Here is a 24,640-nt window from a genome sequence, read left to right on the forward strand (position 1 = left end):
GTCCAGAGCAGGACGACAACGGCATCTCGCTGGAGACCCAACAGTCAGACTCCTTTTGCAGTGAGGCAGCCGTTGTTGCCCAGTCCGTAACCGGATGCCTTCCGCCCAGACTAGGGACCTAAGATGCTTAACAGGCGCGGTACAAGGGATATCGCGACCACTGAGCAAAATACGAGCGGTGACAGCATGCTGGGCTAGCACCACCCCCGCCTGCGGTTATCACCCTGGCCTGCAGTGCCATGCCACGGAGCAGGCACATGGCAATCGACCGCAGGGCTAATGCAACGCTGCTTTCTCCAGCAGGCAAAATCTGTCCTATTCCCCACGGGGCAGGGAACCCAAATCACCAGGGACTACCTGCCAGCCCCAGGGCCATCTTATAACGCGCCCCCCGGGGCAGATCGCACGGCAAGGGCAGAAGTGAGTTATTGTCCTGGCCCATAGCTGTCGCCGGCCCTTTGGTGGTCGAGAGCCGTAGTTGGATGGGGACTAGTAGGCACTGGGACGACGGCTCCTGGGATGCTCAGTGATAGTTCCGGGCTTGCGTTAGCCTGCTGATCCACAGCTGAGGGCAGGTTCCCATCCCTATATGGTTAACTGGCCCAGCAGCCTTTCAGTTCGGCCGGCGGCTCTGGGGCTGGAGGGCGGGTGAAAACGGCAGCGTGTGGCATTCTTAGCGGCCCATTCCTCAACTTCAGGGCGGGTCCCTTGGTCACCAGTGATATTCATAGGGGTCCCATATGTCACACACAGCTGTTCTAGACCCCCCAGTGGTGGGTTTTGCATTGCTCAACAACGTGGGTAGGCCTTTTGTAATGGCTTCCACCTGTTACGACACACCGTAGGCTGCACGTAGCTCTGCCCCTCCCGCAGCTGGGACCAGGAGCACCAGGGTACCTAGTATTTTGCCATTGCCCCAGGCCTCAACCACTCCTTTCCAGGTAACTGGCCACAGGCCTGTCTCTGAGTTAATATCCCTAAAGGCCGTGTCTGTAGCTGTTTAGGGGTGGAGGGTGTGGGTATCTCGTCTTACCCAACCAGAGAACGCCTAAGTATTTGATAGCTAAGCCAGGTCTGTACATTTCGTCTGTACCCACCAGCCATCCCCGTGCAGTCAGATGAGCCGGGAGCACGGGGCTGCTACTCTTAAACTGGAGAGCGAGGTTAACAGAGCATCGTCAGTGTAGTGGAAGATAAGGGCATCTCTCACAGCGGTCAGCCGTCGCAGGGCCCCAAGTGCAGGGGACGGCCCCCGCACCCCGCCCCTCCCCGATCACCACACAGTTTGCGGTTCCCCCCCCACCCCGTCCTTACCTTCCAACATCTCGGCGTTCACAGGAGTTTCCTCGGCTTCCTCGGCTTCCTGGCCAACAGCAGTTGGGCTGCACCCCGCAGGCCTGCAAGTCTTGTAGTTGTCCAGCCATGAGACCGAAGAAAGAGCCTGGCAACAGCCAGAGACATCGATGGTTAATCGGATAAAGTGTCTTGCACGTTCGAACCAGAGGGAGCAACACCCCACCGTGGGCAGCAGACGGGACACGGCAGCCATCTTGGCTACTTGAGGGAGAAGGAGGCTGCCGTTTATAGCGCAATTGACGTCAGGTTGGCTCATCAGTCACCAGGGAAACCAGCAGCTGGGGCCCGGCCCGCACGCATTTCGAGTTAACGACCATCTAGCCTAAGGACTAGAACAATCTCTAGCTGGGGAAGGGGGTGATGATGCTCATGTGACAGGGTGTAGGAGAAGCAGGGCCTGGTCGAGCAGGGGATCTACAGAGCAAGAGAGCCGCCATCTTGAGTGTCCTCACCATATAGTGATGTGTCCCAGTTTAGTTTGTACAGGGCGGTGGTCAGGGTGCGTGACACGTGCCGAAGGCAGAAGCTCAGGCCCGTGGGGTCCCAGGAGGTAGGGCGGAGGCAGATGCCTCGTGCCGTGGCCAGGCTGTGGGCGTCAGCAGCCGAGTCCCTGGCTGGCCTGTCCATAGGTCCTGCTGCAGCTGTGGCCAAGGGCCAGGGCACACAGGGGCGGGGGTGGGGGAGCAGGGAGACACAGGATGAGGGCTGGGGGGGCTGCGGGGGTGGGCAGGAGGCCAGCGCAATGCCTCCAGACCATCTCTCTGCAAGCAGCACTCACAGTCAGCCCCCAGCACTGGTCCCTGCCCCGCTACCATCTCCCTTCCAGCTCATCCCCTCTTCCTTTCAAGCTATAGACAGGGAGTGAGTTCAAGGTCCTCCCACTCCCACTGGAGGTTTGGGGAAACAGTCCTGGCAAGAGGAGGGGGGCAACGTGTTCACTATAGGAAATGCGCAGGACGATTGCCTCCTAATAACTCAGCGCAGATTTCCGAGCAGCACGGCGTCTCACGGGCTCCGCGGGCCGTGGAATTCAATATGATATGCTTCAGCCTGTCAGCTAATGGGCTGCTGCTGGAGGCCACGTGATCCAACCTTCCCGGGGATGTTAAATGATGCTGAAAAGTGGCCCAGATTTATCTAGCGGCGCAGTGTGTGTCCCTGCCTGTGGGCGTGTAGGGAAATGACAAGTTATGAAAACAGGTCTTTGTGAGCAAGGTGGGCGGGGACAGGGTTTTCAGGGCTGCCCCGTGCCGGGGTCGTCGCCAGCTCACCCAGGTGACACACTGCTCCACGACATAGAGCATCAGTTTCCCCACCTGTTAAATCCATTATTTAATTACTATCCCCTCTCTAACCTGTCATTCATTCCCAGAACATTCCACCTACTATGTACTGAGTTGTGTGCTAGGTGCTGCCAGGGCTGCCAGTGGGATGGACAAGGCCCTGCCGTCCTGGAGGGAGGGGAGAGGGCATTAAATAACCGTCATGAGGAAAGCCATCAATTCTCACGGCCCTTTATCACCGGGGCCGCCGCCAGCTTCCTGTCGCCGGGATCCCTGCACACCGTCCCACTCCGTGATCCACCCTCCAATCCTAAGCTCAGTTATCTGTCAAACCACAGCCCCGACCACAGTGTCCTCTGAACACTCTCCAGTGGCAAGGAGGACATCTTCAGGGTGGCCTGCACTGCCTGCAGGGCTGGCCCTCTGCCAGCCTCCCCTGCCCCACGCCGTCCTCGTTCTCTGAGCCGGATCTGTGCGCAGGGCCTCCCTCCGTGCTGCCTCCTCTCTGCTCTTAGTTAACCCCCGTCCATCTCGCAGCATCAGGTGGGCAGGGCCATGTCTGGTTTTGCTCATATCCCCACCTCCCCAGGGCTGGCACGGTGCTGGCAGGAAAGGGAGAGGGGTGAGCCAGCTGAGCAGGCCTTAGCCAGGTCACAGGGTCCCCGGCAGAGGTACGGACCCCCCACAGGGCACAGGGCACGGGAATCCAGAGGGCCCACAGGAGCCAGGCAGGGAAGTGCAGCTGTGAGGATCGTTATCTGACTCACGTGTTTAAAGGTCCCCAGGATGCAGGCGAAGGACTGATGGCAGCTGAGCAGTGGAGGTGGGTGGCGCGGCAGGAAGTCCTGCAGGCGCCCCGGGGGGACGGCGCGGGGCTGGGGAGCCGTGGGTACCTTCCCCGCTGGGGGAGGGATGGAGGGCTGGCCCAGATGGGGGCTGCCAGCGAGGGTTTGGGGTTTAGGAGGAAGGCGCTGCTTTAGAGCCTACATCCCACTGGCCCCTACCGACCAGGAAGGGCCCCTGGGCCCCCGCTCCCCTGTGCAAGCCCCATGGCAACGGTGTTTGTGCCCACTGAGTCCTCTTGCAATGCCCCGCCCTGGGGAATTTAGGGGAGGGAGAATAACCTGCTCCCTGAAGGGCTTTCATTTATAATCTGGGAAGAGCCATAGACTTACTAAATAAAACGGCCTCAGTACAGACTTGTAGGGTCTACTATAATTACCTGGGAAGAGCCAGTCTGCTGAACTTTTTTTTAATTTGCATTTTTCAAAGTGTTTAATGGAGATTTATACAAAAAAAACAGCCTATCGGGTAAATGCATAACTTTACATTAGGCTGAGAAGGCTGAGGGGATACTGGGTCTTCACCCCTCACTCCTCACCTGCACTGGCTTCAGCAGTCAGGAGGCCACCTTCACAGACTAGCAGATACAGAGACCAAACTAGTGGTTACCAGTGGGTGGGTGATGGGGAGGGGAGGGGGCGGGGGCAATCCAGGGGGAGGGGATTAAGAGGTACAAACTATGATGTATAAAATAACCTCCAAGGATATATTGTACAACACAGGGAATACAGCTAACATCTTACAATAACTATAAATGAGTATAACCTTTAAAAATTGCGAATCACTATATCGTACACCTGTAACTTATATATCAGTAATATTGTACATCAACTATACTGCCTCAGTTTAAAAAGTTCTTTTAAAAATAAAAGAAGGCTGCCTTCGCTCATTCCCTCATTTATTCATTCCACACACATTTCCCGAGCACCTCCTCTGACCGGGGGTGGGATCCAGGAGTGAATGCACACAGCCCTCCCCTAGAGAGAGAATCACCTTGCAGTGGGTTAAAGGGACACACAAAGGCTGGGGTGGGGGGACCCAAGCCAGCCCGTGAAAGTGGGGTCAGCTTTGCAGAGGAGGAAGCTTACCAGGCCACAGGGGAGGGGTCGCATCTGGGGCGGAAGGAAGAGTCTGGATGTAGCCCGGGAGGAATGGAAGAGATGGGGCATTGAGGAATGGTCGAAAGTGTGCTGAGTCCTGAGCTAAGGTTCACCGGAGAAAGAGGCAGCCTCTCGGCGGGCTGCCCCGCTGTCCACCTCCAGGGGATGCCCCCAAGGTCCTTCCCTGGGTGTCACTGCCCCCTGCACAGTGCACAACCCTCACGGCTGCATGTGGTGGGCCTTTTGTTGGGGCTGGGAGAAAGCTGGGCCCCAAATGGGCAGGTCCCCCAAACCAAGTGGGGAGTCTGAGCTGGATCCAGGTGGCAGGAAGCCGTTTTGTGTCTTTCGGGAGGAGGGTGACATGATCAAGAGTGGCATTTCGGAAAGACCACTCTGGCAGCCTGTGGAGAATTTGTTGAGGTAGAGAGACAGTTGGCTGCCAAAAAATGGCCCGTATAGAACACATATTTTGCCAAAAGATATGACAAAAGCCTAATTCTTTTCATCTGCAAAGTGATGCTGCAAATCAACAAGAAAAAGACCAGTCGAAAAATGGGCAAAGAACACGAGCAGCCAGTTTGTAGGAAAGGAAATACTCATGACTTTGAAACACAGAAGAAAGCTTCTCAACCTCATTTGTAAGAGAAACAAATGAAATCTGTAATGAGATGCTGCCATGTTTTTTTCACCCACCGATGGCAAAGGTTAGCGTTTTGATAACGAGCCTCGTTGGGGAGGATGGGGGAGCTGGCCCTCTCACACAATGTTGGTGGGACTGAAAATCGGTGTGGCCTCTTGGGAGGGCAATTTGGCAATATTGACTGCAATTTAAAGTGCATATACCCTTTGACCTAGTAATTCGACCTGTAGGATGTACTCATACGTGTGCATAAAGATGTGTGTACAAGAACAATCCCTGCGGCACTTTATGTAGTAACAGAAAACCGGAAACAAACTAAATGCATCGATTGGGGGCCATTTAAGTAAACGAAAATATTCTAAGTCATTATAGTGTATCGCATAATGGCATGACAATGGTGCCATTAAAAATCTGAGGCCAGGGCTTCCCTGGTGGCGCAGTGGTTGAGAGTCTGCCTGCCGATGCAGGGGACGCGGGTTCGTGCCCCGGTCTGGGAGGATCCCACGTGCCACGGAGCGGCTGGGCCCGTGAGCCATGGCCGCTGAGCCTGCGCGTCCAGAGCCTGTGCTCCGCAACGGGAGAGGCCACAACAGTGAGAGGCCCGCGTACCGCAAAAAAAAAAAAAAAAATCTGAGGTCAGCTGACATGAACATATCACGCAACAACCTCCCAGAAACAGTGTTAAGTGAAAAGTAGAGTGCCGGTTGGTGGACACACACAGATGTAAGAATTCATGTATGTGTACAGACTGTCTTTGAAAGGAACACACAAAACCCAGAAACTATAGCTGCCTCTGGGGACAGACTGGAGAATTGAAGCACAGGGGTGAAAGGGAGATTTCTTGTCACTGTACATCTTTTTGAGCTGTTTTTATTTGTTTTAGTCATTATATATGTGCATTAATATCATATGGGCATTTATATATGTATCTCCACTGCATAATTTTAAAAAATTATTGCAGCCACTATAGAGAACATTATGGAGGTTCCTTAAGAAACTAAAATAGAGTTACCATATGATCCAACAATCCTAACTCTTGGGCATATATTGGGAGAAAACTCTAATTTGAAAAGTTGCATGCATCCCAATGTTCACAGCAGCACTATTTCCAAGAGCCAAGACAAAGGAGCAACGTAAATGCCCATCGACGGACGAATGGATAAAGAAGATGTGGTACCTGTATACAATGGAATATTACTCGGCCATAAAAAAGAATGGAATAATGCCATTTGCAGCAACATGGATGGACCTAGAGATTATCATACTAAGTGAAGTAAGTCAGACACAGAAAGACAAATATCACTTATATGTGGAATCTAAAAAAATGGTACAAATGAACTTATTTTCAAAACAGAAATAGACTCACAGACAGAAAACAAACTTATGGTTACCAAAGGGGAAAAGGTGGGGGGAAGGGATAAATTAGGAGTTTGGGATTAACAGATACACACGACAATCTATAAAATAAACAAGGACCTACTGTAGAGCACAGGGAACAATATTCTATATCTTATAATAACATGTAATGGAAAAGAATCTGAAAAAGAATAGATATATTTGTGTATATGTATGTGTGTGTGTGTGTGTGTGTGTGTGTATAACTGAATCACTTTGCTGTGCACCTGAAACTAACACAACATTAAAAAAAAGAAGAAGAAGAAAATTACAGCAACCACAAGAAGCCCAGGTGGCTGAGTGTCATTCCCATGCAGCGGAGGCTCATTTTTACCATGTCCTCGGGGAATGAATTTCCATGAACGTGAATTTTCCAGATACATTATAAGAATCAAAACTCTTTAAAAGCTTTTTTTTCAATAAAGGAAACCCCTGTAAAACGTATAATATCCTTCCATATTTTATCAAGAGTGTGGAATGTGTGCGAACGTTTCCTGACTAGGAAGCCAAGGGCGCTTTGCCCCTGCACTCAGGGCCCCCGTCGGCTGTAAGGAGGCTCCTGTCCCTCCCCAGTCCGTCAGGTGCCACTTGACACACAGCGTGTGAGCACAGAGAAAGGGCTGAAACAAGAGTGTCATTTCTGGACCGGGAGCCCGGGTCGGGGTTGACGTTCTGGATGTTGTGACGCTGGTGGCTCCCACAGGGGTGGCTGGAGTCCTGGGATGTTTTGACCTTGCAGTAACGGGGGCAGCTGCTTCCCTCTCCCTGCTGTCCACGGCAGAGTCTCTCTGGTGGCCTGTGGGCTGGCGGAGGGCAGGCTACTGCGGCCTTAGGCAAGGTGAGAATCTTCTCCAGACCTAAGTTTCCCCAGCTGTGAAAGGGTAGTGATATCACCCAATGGCTAGGGTGACTCTGGGGCCTGGGACAAAGCTGGTCCTCCACACATGGACACCGTTTTCACCACCGGCCACCCTTGCCCACACTGCCCGACACACTCCTGTCCCAGTTATGGGAACCTGGCCTCCTAGGTTCCCCACCACCGCCATCACTTTGCTGCCCAGCCGAGCAATTCCCAAGGCCTCCTGTTCTGTAAACCTGGCTGGGTTGGGGTGCCTTCCAGGAAGCAGAGAACGGCGAGGCCTTTTTTATTACATGCCAGGGCTTTTCAGAGAAGTGTTTGCCGATGTGGTGCTACTCAAGGTCTCCCCAGAGCCTCCCACTTCCACATGTTCTCAGCTGCCTCTGTTGGTGGGACTCACCCGCCCTTCCAAGAGGGGCCCATCGCGGCAGCACAGAGGAGAACCATCTGGAGTGAGATCCCGTCTCCACGAGGCCGGGATCCCAAATTGGCTTTGGCATTTCTAAGCCAAGTCACTTCATCTCAGTTTTGAACCTCAGTTTCCTCATCTGTAAAATGGGGAGATAGTAAGAGTGTCCATTTCCCGAGCACGCTTCTCAGACTAAATGAACACAGGCAATGTGCCTGGCACGGTGTGGCCGTTGTATGTGCTCAGGGAATGTGAATGAGGAATGTGGTTACATTCAGATCACCCTGCGCTGTGACACGGCTTCCACCAGCTACCGGAGGAGCCCTGATGCCATTCGATTCCCCGCACTGAGGCTGCTTTGTGCAGGGCCGACCTCCTCAGCAGACCTATAGCTAGAGCTGGCGTGGCCAGACCACCTGTCTCTAGGCCTGAAGACACCAGCGCCTTGGGCTGTGTGCTCTGCTCCCGCCTGGGAAGGGCACACACTCTGTCGGGGCTCCTCATCTATTCTCCACTCCTGGCCCCGATCCTCAAGGGGAAACTGCAGTGACCTGCTTTGGACTGGGCTTTCCAGGGGATGGGAAGGCTCCCGAAGGAGCTTGGAGCTGGGCTGCAGCCAAGCCACAGAGCCTAGGACTGGAGTTCTTAGTGGGAAGACACAAGATATTCCCAGAATCCCCTGACTCTGGAGTCTTAGGAAACCCATGTGGCCCCCATCACATTGTGCTTCTCAAGTGGAGAGTATGTGGTGGGGGTGAGATGCTCTGTGCAGCTGTAAGATAAACACAGTCACTTTCTTGGAGCAGAAATTTTATTTGAAGATTGAAGCATTTTTATAGTAAAACAAATATGAATTGAGGCAAAAAGGTAACATGTGTCCACCAAGTCCCATTTCATTGTTTCGACCTGGATGTACAGGAAGAACACATTTCCCAGTATCCCCTGCACTCAGGTTGGAGCCAGGTGACCAGATTCTGGCCAAGGGCATGTGGGTGGAGGTGAAGTCACCTCTCCCTGAACAACCCACTCCTGCAGTCCTCCAGTCTTCTCTTCCTTTTGGAGGCAACTGGGAAGCCGTTCTTGAGGAGAAAGAGGCCAGGCAGGAAGCAGCCGGGACCCTGCATGGAGGAGTGTCATCCTGGAGAGCCCCCTGACCCTGTCAGATTTGCACAGGCAAGAAGCAAACCACAGGGGTGTCCAGCTGCTGTGATTGGGGGGTTTAGCTCAGCATCACATAAGTCAGCATCCTGACTAAAATATGGCCATAATATGGAGCCCAAAGCAATATGTACAGGACCTTAAAGCTAAGACATGAGCCTTCAATAAGCGGCTGCTTGCAGCTGGCGTCAGGGCCATGCCCACAGACTTCTGACCTGCCAGTCTGGGCTGTATTTTTCTCCAGCACCGTCAGTGATAGACCCAGTGACCCACTGATGCCACGGCCACTGGCCCTGGAAATGGCTCGAAGCACAGCTATGTCAGCGCCTGGGGAGGAGCTATTGAGGTTGAGTGTCTGAGCAGATCACATGGCTCCTGCCTGATGACTGAGGCCAAGTGAGAAATGAGCCCAGCACCGGCCTCTGAGGTCCCCACAACCATTCTATGGGGGGTGCGAGAGGACGGTCCAGCTCCTGCCTCGGGCCCTGGGGTGAACCCGCCCTGACGGGTCACTGTTGCCAGCACGATGCACATCTTCCAGGAGCCATGGCTGGGCTCAGGCGGTGGTGGGAGGAGGCTGTTCTGGTCATGACTTCAAACAAGTTACTTCTCCCAGGGCCCCACTTTTGCCACAGGTAGAAAATTGGAAGTGATGATGATGATGATGGCGTTTGAAGCTATTTCCTTACATGCAACCGCAATATATAAGACAGAACAACAACCAAAACAACAGAAAAGGAAGAAAGAAACAAACAAAAACGGAACAGCCGAGCTGCTCTTGGGCACCATGGAATCTAGTTGAAAACCCTGAACTACAGGCTGGCCCTGGCTTCTGCTCTTCAGATTCCTTCGCTGAGGAGGTCTGAGCTCACATCCCTAACTTGCTGGGCATTTGGGCAGGGCCCTTGCCCTCTCTGGGCTTCCAGTGTCCCATGTGTGAGATTGACAGGTTGGAAATGCTCTGGCCGTGGATAGAATGTTATAACAAAGCGCATTACTTAGAGACAAAGCTGGAGCTGCTTGGGTTAAAAACAGAGTGCGGTCTGAGCCCTGAGGGGCACCACCAGATGCCCAGGGCTTCTGTGGGAGGCAGCTGCATGGAAAGACCCCTGGAAGGTATGCCTGGCCCGGTTGCCACGGGCCAAGGCAGTGCTAATGTCCCAGGCTGCTGGAGCAGCCTCCCCACCTGGTGGGGGGACCGTGGGTGACAAACCTGGGTTTCTTCAGCAGGGAGCAGGGTGGCAGCTCTTACTGCACGGCCAAGCCATGACCTGCGGGCACAGGAGTCTAAGACCAAGAGGCTGGCACAGAGTTGGAGCACAGAGAATGTGTAGGATCTGAATGTTTCACAAAATGGAGAATCCGAGGGGTCCAAAGAACAAAGGCGTTCCCAGGGGTGACAGAGCCTGCCTGAGTGGCCCCCCACTGTGGAGGGGCTGTGGGAAACGACGCCTCTCTGATGCCATTGGGTGGTGGTTTCCAAGGGGCAGGGATCCCATTTATTTATAACTCAAGGCCATCTGCCTTTCTCTTTCCACCGGCTGGTCCACAGGCTGAGAAATGTTCAGAGCAGACATAGGCTACCCCCAAAGGGTCAAGGGCAGGGCTGGCGCCAGGACAGGGCCACCAGGTGTGTCAGCAGCACCAGGTGGCCTCTTTGGAGCAGCTCGAACCACTAAGTTCTCCAGGGAGCTGCCCTGCCCTGAGCCTCCCCATGGGGGCCGAGCTTGCAACACACCCCTACCCAGCCTGGCGCTGTGGGCAGCGGCTGCCGCCCACACAAAGCTGGAAGGAGCCAGTTTCTCCTCGAGGGCAGGCGTGCCGCCAGACTCTCTACGACGTGGCCAGGCTCTAGGGGCACGTCACTCCCTCCCTCAGGGAGACTCTCCCCAGTGGATCAAGGGCTGGGGGCTTTTCCAAACTCCTTCCTCCATCTCCCCCAGGATCTCACAGGTTCCCTGAGGCAATATTTAGCTCCCCAGCCAGACATTAACCATTAGAGGAGAAAAAAATTGGAAGGATCCCCTTTCTCCCCAGCTGACCCCAAATGAACAAGCCCTGTCAACCCTGCTGGATTTGCTGTCGCTAATTATCACGCAGAAGAAATCGTCGGTACTTTGCAGTACTTTGCAGCCGTTTCTACGTGGGGCCTGCGTGCAGAGACACTCAGCTCTGTTTTATTATTGCATTTTACGAAGTTACCAAGACAACTGAGGCCAGGTAACAGAACCTTGACTTTATGCGCCATGAAAATTTAATAAAGAATTTTTAAAGGCTTTTAAGAAGCAGAAGCTGCAGTCCAGCAGCGGCAGGGAGGAGGGACAAGCACGTGGGGCCGCCCACCAGACCTGGAGGAGCCTGGCCTGTCAGGGCCATCCACGTGGGCGGGAGTGATCTGTGGCATCTGTCTAGTTCAAGCATATCGAGACCGGTCCTTTCCTCAAAGGACATCTATTAAGACGCTTCCTGGTGCCAGGCTCTTTACATTGGTTACGACCCATCTCCACTGTGCAGGAGAGGAAGAGGGAAGGGGGTGCAATCACCGGTCCATGGCCATGGTCACATAGCTGGAGAGCAACAGGCCCGGACTAAGACACTCGCTCTTCCCACAGCGCTCAGGGCCTCTGCTGGGATTCTCATTTTCCCCGTTCTGATGCAAGAAGTTCTGAAGGGAGATGCTCCTGCTGACTCTTTTCATCCCCCAGCTCCTTGCCTTGCTTCTGCAGCCTGGGAGGGGGCTGGAGGGACATGGTGAGGGGTGGGCAATGTCCCTGTGGCCCCAAACTACCGCCTTAGCAAATGCCTTCGTGTCGGAGGAAATGTTCTGCTTGTGAGCCTCCTGGTGAGCGTGTTATGTTACCCCAGGGCTGCAAAGACCCTCTCCTCTGCTCTCTAAATAAGGCTCAGAAGCAATTTTGCCATTTTATGCCAAAGCTCAATGGTGCTCAGTGTGTGTGTGTGTGTGTGTGTGTATGCACACATGCATGTATAAGCAGTATGCTGTGTGGTTTTCCTAGTTATAGAAAAATCAGGACTTCCGGTTACTAGAGATGGAGGTAATTGAATATGTTGCCTGTTCTGCAAAGCTCCTTTGCCCCGGAACAGGAAAAAAAAAAAAATTGAACATATTTCATGAGGGAGAAATTCATATACCGTATGGGAAAATCTCTCCCCTATCTGTCAAACTCAGTAGGAGATTGGCAAAAATACCAGTCAGGGTGAGTTTGCCTCGCTTGGAGAGAAGGACAGCTCTCAGCCACTGAGCGAGATCTCATCATTTCTGAGTTTTGAGGGAAGGGGCTCAAATGCCAGCCAGTTAAGCCAGTTCTCAAGGCTGGGACCGAAGAGTTTAGGGCATTCATCCAGAAATGAAAAAAAATTAAGCTATTTTGGAGTAATATTCTGCCAATCACAAGGCAAATTCCAGGTGTCAGAGGAGCAGCGGAAAGCATTTTTCACCCCGTGAATGTCTTCAACTACGTGAGGATGAAGCGGGGAGGAGAGGGAGGGGAGCTGACTGTTCTGGCTTCATTTGTCCTGATGGATTAGAACATTCCAGGAGGAACCTTTTCCCTTCATCCCTTTACACTTTGCAGGAAACCAGAAGCCAGTCTGAAGATAACTCGGCATCCCGGCAGCATTTGGGTTTACAAAATGCTTTCACGTGTATTATGCTTTCCATCTCTTGTCTTCTGTTCTCAGAGACAAAGTGAGAGAGGAGCTGTCACCCCCGGTGCAGCTCAGGAACCCGGAGCCCATAGAGCTCAGTGCGAAAGAGCAGGTGGGACTGCCCCAAGCTAAGCCCCAGAACCCCAGGACCCCCTGAGCCAGCACCCAGCCTCTCTCAGATGTGGGTTTCTGCGTCTGTGAAATGGGGCCAAAACCCTCTCCTTGGTGGGCTGTAGGAGCATTGAGGTGCCGTCACGAGAGCGGTTATCGGGCCGAGAAAGGAGCAAGGCGTTGGGGGCTGGGCTCTGCCTTTCACCAGCTGGGAGGCCTTGGGAAAGTCACCTGACCTCCTGGGCATCAGTGCCCCCAGCTATGAAAAGAGGGTGATGAGAATCCTCATCCTTTGTGGGGTCGCTGGGAGGATGGAGATAAAAGTACTTTGCAAACTGTGAAGCGTCCAACAGATGGTACGCTCACGTGGGAAGGGGAGTGGATTCTAGAAAGGGACGGAACACCATTCCAATGTCTAGGCTCGTCCCCAACCTGGTCCTGCTCACCCTGACTGACTACATTCACATCAGGATTATCTGCTCTGAACTAACCTACCCCCCACAGATGCTGCGGGGCTGGAGAGACAGGCTGGATGCCCGATGGAGGAGCCGTGGCGGGTGTGATCCAGCCCGGTGGCCCTTAGTCTCCCAGACGGGGTTGCCCATGGGGGACGCAGCCCAGAGCAGAGCCCGGGCACGAAGGAACACGGAGAGACTGCCCAGGGTCAGAGGAGCCACTGTCTGCTGGGGTCCCGGGACACCCACACATTCACAAACTAAACCGCCAGGGCATCCGCAGGGGGCTGGGGAGAAGCAGTGTTGCAGCTCAGGCTTCTCGCCCGGGCCCCCTGGACAGTCCCAGCACCTGCAGGGCCCCAGCTCGGTGGGTGCCCGAGGGGCCAGCGTGAATCCAGCACCTGCCTGACCGTGAGAGAACTCACTGCTTGGTGGGAACGAACGCCACGACACCACAGCACAAGTGTGATAACAAAGGACTTTCCAGGTTCTCACAAGTAGAAGGAGGGGGAGGCTCACTGTTGGGGGGATGGCAGTGGGGACACTTGAGCTGGGCCTTGAAAGATCAGTAAGCTTCCACTGGACAGAGGGAGGGACCAGCAGAGGGGACAGCAAAGGTGGGACAGCACCGAGCAGATCCGGGCCCCGTGGCCCTCCCAAGGGGGTGGGAACCGGCACATTCTCTCCCGAGTGGTAGCAACGGACACAAAGGGCCTGTTGGGAGCACAGAGGCTGCTCCTGAGCGCTGGGGGCTGAGCGTGGATTTCGGGTGGAAAGGCAGGAGGGGACTGGATCACGAGGGGACCTGAATGCCGGGTCGGGGGCTTGGGCTTTAACTGGGAGGAGAGAGGGTTGACTGGACTGGGGGATTGTGCAGTCACCTCTGTGCTTCTCAGAGTCCTCCCTGGGCTGAAAGGGACAGAAGATGGTTGAGGGGTTTAAGAGGCAGAAGACTGATGCAGTGCAGCTGAGAGATGATGGGGTCTGAGCTGGGAGAGTGGATGGAGGACATACAGGAGGGACCCAGGAGTTTGGGGACGGAGGCGCCTGTCTCCAGGGGGCCCTGCCCCGCACATGGGGAGGGGCCTGTTGGGACCAGCGGCGCCAACAGACTCACCGAATCCAAATCGCCTTTACAGGCCCCGTTCTGACCAGGCTGTGGGGACAGAACTCCTGACCGTAACAGCAGAGAAGCCAAGCACATCCCCTGGGAGGCAGGAAGGAGGGGAGCAGGTAAGGCCAGCACTGAAGGGGGAAGGATGCTTTCCGGGTACACCAGAAGGGGCACGGCAGGCACGGCGAGAAAGGATTGAGGCGGGCAGTGGCCCAGGGATGCACGCAGCCCAAGCTGGAACAGACAGAGCTGATCTCATCCGTTCACTGAAGCCACTCTGGGGGCCGGCCCTGCAGGGGCTCAGCCAGTGAATAGTGACAGCGTCGGTGTGGCTGGACTGTGTGGGAACACCAGAAGGAGGGGCAGGAAGGGCAGGAGAGGGTGGGGAGACGAGGCTGGGATGGAGCCCGAGGGCCCTTCTCAGGGCTGGGCTGACCCCATGGGCAGAGCTCAGGGACCCAGATCCCCACGGAGCACCTCTCTTCCAGGAGGAAGGAAACACCTGCTTTTGCAATCACTTCAATTACACCCTACAAAACGAGCAGCAATTACCAAAGGGGATAAACACAGTGGGACTTCCTATTAGGCACGAGGCGGTGGGGGAAGTCTCCTATCACTCACTCGAATAACGGAGCAGCCTCTTCATTCTTCCTGTTCAAAGACATTGAGCAAATAGGGCCCGCTCTGTCACTGACTGGCCTTCTATAAAACGGCAGCCTTGTCTCCCCAGTGCTCACCGAGGGCCGTGGGGCTTCTCAGGCCCTGTCTGCCCTGGAGGGACTCCTTCTAGACAGTGACCCTGGGGGGCCACCCAGCAACCTGCCTCCAGATGACACACAAGGGGTGGGGCGAGAACGGTCCTCATCCTGGGAGCTGATGTTCACATATCACCTCAAACAATGTGGCTGGAATTCAGCCTGTCGATACATTTTTTTTTTCTAAAATATTCAGTGTGCTTGGTTGGTCTGGGACCTGATGACTGCACCCCGTTTTGGCAAGTGAAGGCTTTCTGGAAATCAACTTCAAGAAATGGTATAGGGCTTCCCTGGTGGCGCACTGGTTGGGAGTCCGCCTGCCGATGCAGGGGACGCGGGTTCGTGCCCCGGTCCGGGAAGATCCCACATGCCACGGAGCGGCTGGGCCCGTGGGCCATGGCCGCTGAGCCTGCGCATCCGGAGCCTGTGCTCCGCAACGGGAGAGGCCACGACAGTGAGAGGCTCGTGTACCACACACACAAAAAATAAATAAATAAGAGAAAAGCGGGAGAAGGAAGATGTCTGTGCTGGTCTAGGACACACCTCTGCCACCAATGACTTTCTCCCTGGCCCTACATTTGTGAGCATTTTCTGAGCCCTACTGTGTGCCAGGCACCGTGCTAATCAATGCCTTCAAAGACCCTTCATCCTCCTCACTCAGAGCCTGATGGTCATCTAAATCCAGGGCCCCCAGGGTCCTATAACGAGGACCCTCTGGAAAGGGCCACATTAACCCGAAATCCAACAACACTCTGGATAGCTTGGCCGTTCGAGGGCAGTCTCTTGTCTGCCTGTGGTCAGCAGGCCCTGGACCCTGACTTGCCTGGGGCCATTTTCCAAAATGCTACCTTTGGCTGCCTCTGAAGCTTCCCCTCTGAGCGGGGGCCACCTGGGGACACGGATGCAGACAGGGAAAGGGTCTCATGGATGGGAGGGCACGGCTCCCCCTTGCCCGGCTTCTGACGTCAAGCTCCCGCTCGCTCTGGCCCTTACGCAGGTCTTACTTTCCTTCCCTCTGAAGCCCTCTCCTCCCCTCCAGGGCACCCTGCGCACTCTGGGCACACTTGATGACCACCCCACCCATGGAGAGCTTCAATCAGAGGCCACGGGACTGGGGGGACGCCTGCTTTGGGGTCAAGGTCAAACAAAATGATCTCAGAGGCTCCCGCCAGCTCTGAGACTTCAGCAGCCTTCCTCAGTTACCTCTCAGTTAATCATATCTTAATGAATAACACATGGGACACTGCAGCAACAGGCAAGCTCATGAAATCAACGAGGTCGGTCTGTTAACCGCACCCACATAGCACATGATTGCGGTGGGTGAGTCCCGCAGGCCTGCTGGGTATTTCCACTTCATTTTCACAGAATGGGTGGTAGGAAGTCCACATGATGTCCCTGGGCTCTAACCGTATTCTCTTCGGGGCCTCAGCAGACCCCAGTCCCGGCTGCCTCAAGTTCTTTCTTCTCTGCAGCTCTCCGTCTTGGGGTTGTTGGTGCCCCCTTCCCCAAACACAGCAGTTTTATCCCCGGCGGTGGCTTCCCATGAGCCCAGAATAGAAGAGGCCATCTGTCACGTTTTGGGTATCATATGTCCGCTGATGGCTCGCAAGCAGGTGGGCCACCAAGAGGTGCTGGGAGGAGGGCGGTTGAGAATCAGGCAGCCTCTGGAAGTGCAGAACATGGAGACGATTAGGGGGAATCTCAGGTGGGAATTCTCAGCATCCTGCCATCTCTCCCCCGGCAGGAAGCCTGGGGGTCTCTTGGGCTCGGAAGGGCTCAATCTTCTTCTGGGAGGACAGAGCGGCCCTCAGGACAGAGCGTGTCTGGAATGGGAGAGCTTGAGGGCACTGTTTGTGCAGGGCGGGGGATGGCCCTCAGCCAGCGGGGCTGCGGGGGTGGCCTCCTGCGAGGTGCCACTGTGAGGGGGTCGGCCCCCCGATGTGGCGCTCCGGCCACACACCAGGCGCTTCTCGTCCAGCAGGGACAGGTGGTATTCACACAGGTCAATCAGCGAGGCCACCTGCTCGTGCAGGGGCAGCATCTTGAACTTCCTCTGGGCCAGGTAAAAGAAAGCCTCCACGAAGGCCTGCAGACACATCCCTGTGGGTGAGAGACTGGGATTAGTGGTGTGTGTGTGTGTGTGTGTGCGCGCGCGCGCGTGCAGAGGTGACTGGGGTTAGTGGGGTGTGTGTGTGTGCGCGCGCGCAGAGGTGACTGGAGTTAGTGGTGTGTGTGTGTGTGTGCGCGCGCGCACGCGTGCAGAGGTGACTGGGGTTAGTGGTGTGTGTGTGTGTGTGCGCGCGCGCGCGTGCAGAGGTGACTGGGGTTAGTGGTGTGTGTGTGTGTGTGCGCGCGCGTGCAGAGGTGACTGGGGTTAGTGGTGTGTGTGTGTGTGTGTGTGTGTGCGCGCGCGTGCACACGCGTGCAGCGGTGGCTCGGCACGCTGCCCTGGGAAGACCCGACTCCAACCACCAGGCTCTCTCCCCGCCGCTGTCTCATTCTGGAAACGACACGGGGCTGACTCACAGTGCCTGCCATGCGAAAGTCTAGCTGGGTGTTTGCAACCACTTGCAGATTCAACCCTTAAGCCACCCTGTGAAGAAGGTTCGATGAACCCTGTTTTACAGATGGGGAAATTGAGTCTCAGAGAAGTGGAGAGACCTGGGCAAAGCCCAGTGGGTACACAGCGGTGGGGCTGGGACTTACACCTAGCCCAAAGCCTTATCCCTCTGCACCACCATCAGATGTTCCCATTAAAACCCATCGCACTGCTTTAATAATAAGGGAAAGGGGTATGAAGATGAGCCCAATCTGATGGCAATGTTCTATATCCTCATAGGGGTGTCAGTTACGTGAGTGTGTGCATTTGTCAGAATCCACAAATTATATTACCTTAAGATTGGTGCCTTTTGCTACATGCAAATTTGACCTCAAAAAGTAAAATATACCTGACCCCTTCTCTACCCAAAACTGTATTCCGGAAGGTATTAATAAGAGTCCCCATTATGCCCCTGGAATGTTCTTCTCCTGCTTTGCCTCATAAACTCCTACTCATCCTTGGGATCTCAGCTGAAAATCACTTACTCAGCTAAACCTCCCCTGAGCCCCAGATTACATCCAGCTCCCGGGAGAGGCTTCTGGCACTTTTCTCTGTCGCACCTTGGGTGGCTCGTTCAGGGCTTATTGTGTGGTGCTTTAACAATCTCTATCTTCCGTCTGGACTGCGGGTTCCAGCTCACCTCAGTCCCCCTGGTGCCAGGTCCCCAGCAGGCGCTCAGTACAGAGGGACAGACTACACGAGTGAATGAATGCATGAATGAGTCGGTGCTAGGTGCTTCACAGACACGCCTTTTCGAGGTCATTATTATGATGCCTCATTTTACAGATGAGGAAACTAACCATCAGAGATGTCGAGTAACTTCCCTAAGGTCACAGAGCCAGAGAATTGTGGCCTGGAAATTCAAACGCTGACTCCCAATGCTTTTAGCTATGTTGTGCTACATGAAAGGTTCTGAGTCTTCCCAATGTCGTCGTTAAAATGAACCCTGTGATCCACATTCATGGGATTCCATGGCCTTCTTGGGGAAGGCGGCTCTAAGGCATACCAAATGCCACACGGTATTCTGGATGAGGCCAGTCCCCACTCCACTAATCCACACCTTCCCAGGGGCCTTGTTTCCCAGCTCAGACGTGCTAGCTGGCTGCTCTGTCACTGCAGGCAGAAGCCTGGCCTGGAGTTTGTAAATACTGGACATGGACCTTGGGATCTGAGAGATCTTTTTGCGTCGGAAACTTGAGCTGAGCAAAGTTGTTTTTTCTTAATCTTCTTCTAAGTCCATCAAAGCTTTTTTGCTTGGCTTCTCTTGACTCCAGACGTTCTGCACGTCCCCTGCTTGGTCTTGACAGGCGTTGATAAAGAGGACAGTAACCCTTTTAATGTAAACAGAGGGCTGGTGCGGACAGAGACACAGGGGAATGGAGGCCTCAGTCTACAATCAGGAGACAGACGTTTCCTAACCACCGACTCTGGGCCAGGGCTCTCCTAGGCTGTGCGTCCACGTGTGTGTGTGTGTGTGTGTTACAGTCGGTGGGAGGATCTGGTACACACAGGGTGAAGAGGCCAGGATCTAAAGCCCGAGAAACCCAGTGCAGTCCCAGCCCCCAGCTTCCCAACCGCGTGATCTCAAGAGCACTGCTACTCCAAGTGTGCTCGACCGACGGGTGCCGAGTCCAGGAGCTGCGTGTCCCTGGGCCCTGACAAGCTAAGGAGCTCTGGCTAGAATGGAAATCGCCCTCCTCATCGATCACATTGCTTAGTTCAGCTGGCAGTTCTCTGTAGCAAGTCCTTCTCTTTGTAAAGGAAGCCACACGCATTTACATTCTGGCTCGAGTCTCTTATCCAGGACTGTGAAGAACAGTTCGTGACTGCAAGCATCAGGAGCTCTGCGGTCCACACCCCCTTCCCCAGCTTTAATGTCACCACGATCTTGTCAAAATGCAGATTCTGGGGTGGGGCCCGAGACCCTGCATTTCTGACAAGCTTCCCAGTGGTACCCAGGCTGCTGGTCTACACTCTGAATAGTGAGAATTGAGCACCTTTCTCAACGAACACTCGTTTCCTTCCCTTAATTGGAGGCAGGCTGTGATTAGAGTTATAACGCACCGAAAAAATACAATGAAGACCTTTTCTGGAGGAAAAAACATGGCTAAATATCACCTGGAAGAAGACATTCTAAAATGAGAAATGGGATTTAACGTGTTATACTTGGTTTTCTTTTTGCTTGTCTACATTTTCTGATTTTCTATAGTAAACGTGTGCAATTAAAAAATATGCAATGGGAAATTCTAGAGTAGAAAGAGGTGATGCGGGGCAGCTGCTTTGAATTATGAACCCTTTGCTACTATTTGAATTTGAAGTCATTACTTTGAAAAAATACAATGCAAGCTTTCTGCATATGTGTTCTACTTTAATAAAAGTTATATATCTGTATATTATATATATGTATGTTATATATATACGTATATATGTATATTATATATATTTATGTTACATATATACGTATATATATGTATATTATATATGTATGTTACATATATACGTATATATGTATATTATATATATGTATGTTACATATATACGTATATATATGTATATTATATATGTGTATGTTATATATATACGTATATATGTATATTATATATGTGTATGTTACATATATACGTATATATGTATATTATATATATGTATGTTACATATATACGTATATATGTATGTTATATATATATACGTATATATGTATATTATATATATGTATGTTATATATATGTATATATGTATATTATATATATGTATGTTATATATATGTATATATGTATATTATATATGTATGTTACATATATACGTATATATATGTATATTATATATATGTATGTTACATATATACGTATATATATGTATATTATATATATACGTATATATATTATATATATGTATGTTATATATATACGTGTATATATATATATATATATATATATATATATATGTGGGGATGAAGGGGAATGGACATTACTGACTCGTGTATGTGGGGATGAAGGGGAATGGACATTACTGACTCGTGCGTGGGTCCCGTACACTGCGCCTGGTGCTCTGATCCTCACTACAACTCCCATTGTGCAGATGAAACTGAGGCCCAGAGAGATGAAATAACTTGCCCTCAGGTCACACACTGGTAAGTGGCAGGGCTGGGGTTTGAACCCTGGCCTCAGGCACCGCTGATTCTGCTGAGAGTCCCCTGGAGGGCTTGTTGGAATACAGACTGCGGCCTCACCCCCAGAGTTCCTAGTTCTGAAGGTCTGAGGTGCGGCCTGAAAACCTGCACTTCGAACACGTCCCCAGGTGGTAACGAGGCTGCTGGTCAGGACCCCACTTGGAGAACCCGTCCCAGCCCCGCCTCCTCCCACTGCTGAGTTCAGTCTGTTCTTTCTCCACTGCCAAAGACCATCTGCAAAAAGGGGCCTGCTTGCAAAAGGGCCTGCCCCCGAACTGCGAGAAGCTTGACTTTGGGATAAAAATGCCTTTTAAGACACTCTGATTGAAAGCAGACTCAATCAGTTATTTTTAAAAGACTAATGATGGAGCTGGAAAAGCATGAACTTGTTGCAACTTTGCATTACGTCCTCTCTTGGTTTCTGAGGAACCGCACATCCCTGGTTTCTTCCAGCGTCATCACTTAACCGCTAAGGGGGGCAGAGCTCCGTTGCCCTCTGCGAGGCCCTGCCCTTCTCTGTCTGTACTGATGGAGTCTAGACCTGAAAGGTTCTAGCGGGCCAGGCCACCAGGGCCCTGCAGACCAAGGTGGGACTTTGAATTTCCTGCTGAGAAAGACGGGTGGCCACTGGGAAGTTTCGAAGTGACACGGTCAAGGTGGCTGCCGCATTGACGGTGGCAGGGGCACATGAGAAAGAAAGCGGGGAGACCCATTAGGGGGCTAACTGTGCTGGTCCAGGCGAGAGCTGACAGTGGCTCAGATCAGACGGCAGTGGTGGAGGTGGTGAGGGATGATGAGGTTCTGAATAGAGTCTGGGGGTCATGCCTGTGGCTCTGTGGGCTGCCGATGGGGTGGATGTGGGTGTGAGGGTGAGTCAGGAGCCCTCATGAAAAAGGGACTCTAACAGCAGGCTGAGGGACTGGCCTTCCTCTCAAGGCCCGTGGTTTTCAAACATTTTATGCACAAAATTGCCTGGGGACCTTGCCAGAAATGCAGGTTCCTGTTCCCGTCCCCTGGGGATTGTCTGTTGGTGATGAGGCCCTAGCTACTGCACTTGTAACTGCAGCTCTGGGGATTCGACCCACGAGGGTGCTCAGGAAGCTTGGGAATGAACACTCCCTCTTAGCCACCTCTCGAAGGGCTCTTGAGGAGACAGTGCAGTAAAGAAGTTAAGAGCATGGCCTTTGAGAAACATAGCACTGGGCAATCAAGAACCTTTGCGGGGGTTTCCCTGGTGGCGCAGTGGTTGAGAGTCCGCCTGCCGATGCAGGGGACACGGGTTCATGCTCCAGTCCGGGAAGATCCTACTTGCCGCGGAGCGGCTAGGCCCGTGAGCCGTGGCCGCTGAGCCTGCTCGTCCGGAGCCTGTGCTCCGCAACGGGAGAGGCCACAACAGTGAGAGGCCCGTGTACCGCAAAAAAAAAAGGACCTTTGGGGATGCACAGAACAAGCTTTCTCCTCTGCAATCCCACTGTCCACCTCTCTCCCCCATCTTCATCTGCTTGGGCTGCCAAGTACCATAACAAAACACCATAGCCAGGGTGGCTCAAACGACAGCTCTCACAGCTCTGGAGGCAGGAAGTCCAAGATCAGAGTGCCAGCGTGGTTCAGTTCTGGTGAGGGCTCTCTTCCTGGCTTGCAGACAGCTGCCTTCTTGCTGTGCCTTCATATGGCAGAGAGAGAGAGCCAGCTCTCTGGTGTTTCTTCTTATAAGGACACCAGTCCTATTGGATCAGGGCCCCACCCTTATGGCCTCATTTAACCTTAATTACTTCCTCAGAGGCCCCATCTCCAAATACAGTCAAACTGAGGGTTAGGGTTCCAACATATGAATTGGGATTTAGTCCACAGCACCCTGGTCCATAGCTTGGTTCTGCTGCAGTGCACCCAGTACTTGGGATGCTCACCTGCCATTTACCAAGTCTCTGAGATGACTTGAGCTATTTAGGAAAGGTGTAAGAGACCCTATCCCTCTTCCCTGCTCCTCCACCAGCCCTACCAGAACACCCCTCACAGCTCTGATGCAGAGTTGGAAGCGTCTCTTTGGTAACATTGCTTCAGTGACCCATTACAGTAAAAGGGATGAAAGGAAACAGTAGCACTTCATATTCATTGAGCCCTCATTACGTGCAAGCCCTGGGCTAAGGGATGCCTTTGTTATTTAACTGAATGAATCTCTCAGAAATCTCAGGAACCAAGTGTTACCATCAATCCCGTTTCATATTCAAGAGACTTGTCAAAGTCATATAGCTGGTAAGGTGGCTGACCTAGGACCATCCATAACTTCTTTACTCTGCTGCTGCTTCAAGAGCCTTCAAAGAGATGGCCAAGTCAGGGTGTTACTTCCAGTCACTTAGAAGGAAGAAACGATGCTGCCTTGCAGTGAATGAGGGAGGCCCCCCTCCCATCTCTGCTGGATGTCAACAAGAAGGTGCAGTCCCCTCTGCCAGGCTCTGCAAACAGGCTTTCCCCACCTGCCCCCTGTGCCTGAAGATAAGCGGCTGAGTGTTTTTTGAAACTTCATTTGAGCTGATGGATCTCACTTGAGAAAGCTGCCTTCGAAACATTCCAGTGTAGCCATCCACGTGGCTCTCACGGAGGCTGCCACCTGCATATTGGGAATGCAGCCCCTGACAGACCGTGGCCTCATTCTGTCAATCAGCCTGGTGAGGGTGGGCCCACGGGCTCCTGGCCACAAGCCCGCTCCCCTCCATGCCCGGGGAGGGGACCTTGCACGCAGGACTTAATGACAGTACTGGTGGCTGCTCTCCGGTAATCCCACCATCTACTCTGGGGCTTACGGGTGGAAACGAGAATAACACCTTCCGTGTGCAGAGAGAGCACTTGCCAATTTCCAAAGAATATCTGTTATCTCGTCTGGTTCTCGGAGTAACGTTCAGAAGAGGACGTTATTACAAGGATTCCCCACTTATAGTTGAGACCCAGAAAGGCGGAGTGGTTTGTCAAGGTCCCCCCAAGTGGACGAGGCAGCATTTAAACCCTACCTGACTCTCAAACCCACAGTTCTCTTTCCGACACTGCGTTCTTTCTTAACATCTGACATTTATGTATTATTTTATAGTTTATAGAGCACGTTTGCACATATGATATAATTAAATCCAAATCATTGTCGACAGCCAGGGATATTACCCCAGACTGAATATGAGATTTTTTTTTTTTCCTCTCAAAAATACCTGTGCTTCCTTGCTAGTAATTCTATTTCAAAAATTGGTGTGCCGGGCTAGGACAGCGACTCGCCGATTCCTTCTCTCGGCCTAACCTTTAATCTCTTTCTCATTACTCAGCTGGAATAGATGTTTCTTCCTCATAGGGAAATTTTAAGCACATAAGTGTACAAGATTCCTGTCTGGAATCGTTGATAGGAAATCAAGTTGAGTGACCTTGACCCGAATTAGTTTAGTGGCTCCTATCTGTGAAGTGGAATGTTCCCCACAAGCGCTATGTGACGGCTGCACCAACTCTGAGGTGCTTAATCACAAGGATCTGTTTTCTCTCCGTTTTGGGGATGCCTTGCAGCCTGTTACTGATCTGCGGCTGCACGGTCCCCGAAGGCATTACCACGGTCCCTCCAGGCCTGGGGCTGGGGTCTCAAAGGGCTCCACTGCGGGAGATGAAACCTGGGCAGTTCCTGTGAGATGGCTTTTGGCTCTGTAGAGTAGTGACTGATGGGCTGGTCTCAGTTCCAGCTCCGCCGCGTACTAGCT

The 24,640-nt window shown here is 52.9% G+C and overlaps 1 protein-coding gene across 9 annotated transcripts in view; it reads right to left on the reverse strand.

The window, feature by feature from the left end:
* TTLL11 (tubulin tyrosine ligase like 11) overlaps window positions 1-24,640 on the reverse strand; it is a 277,747-nt gene that overhangs the window by 13,626 nt on the left and 239,481 nt on the right. For 6 of the 9 annotated variants that reach the window (XM_033427264.2, XM_033427260.2, XM_033427259.2 and 3 more), the window contains one exon: window positions 1,315-1,441. In XM_033427264.2, the coding sequence (XP_033283155.1) occupies window positions 1,315-1,441 (127 nt within the window). The other 3 variants (XM_049710768.1, XM_033427261.2, XM_049710769.1) reach the window with 2 other exon arrangements.

This window comes from Orcinus orca, chromosome 6 (assembly GCF_937001465.1).
Source record: "Orcinus orca chromosome 6, mOrcOrc1.1, whole genome shotgun sequence".
NCBI classification, from domain to species: domain Eukaryota; kingdom Metazoa; phylum Chordata; class Mammalia; order Artiodactyla; family Delphinidae; genus Orcinus; species Orcinus orca.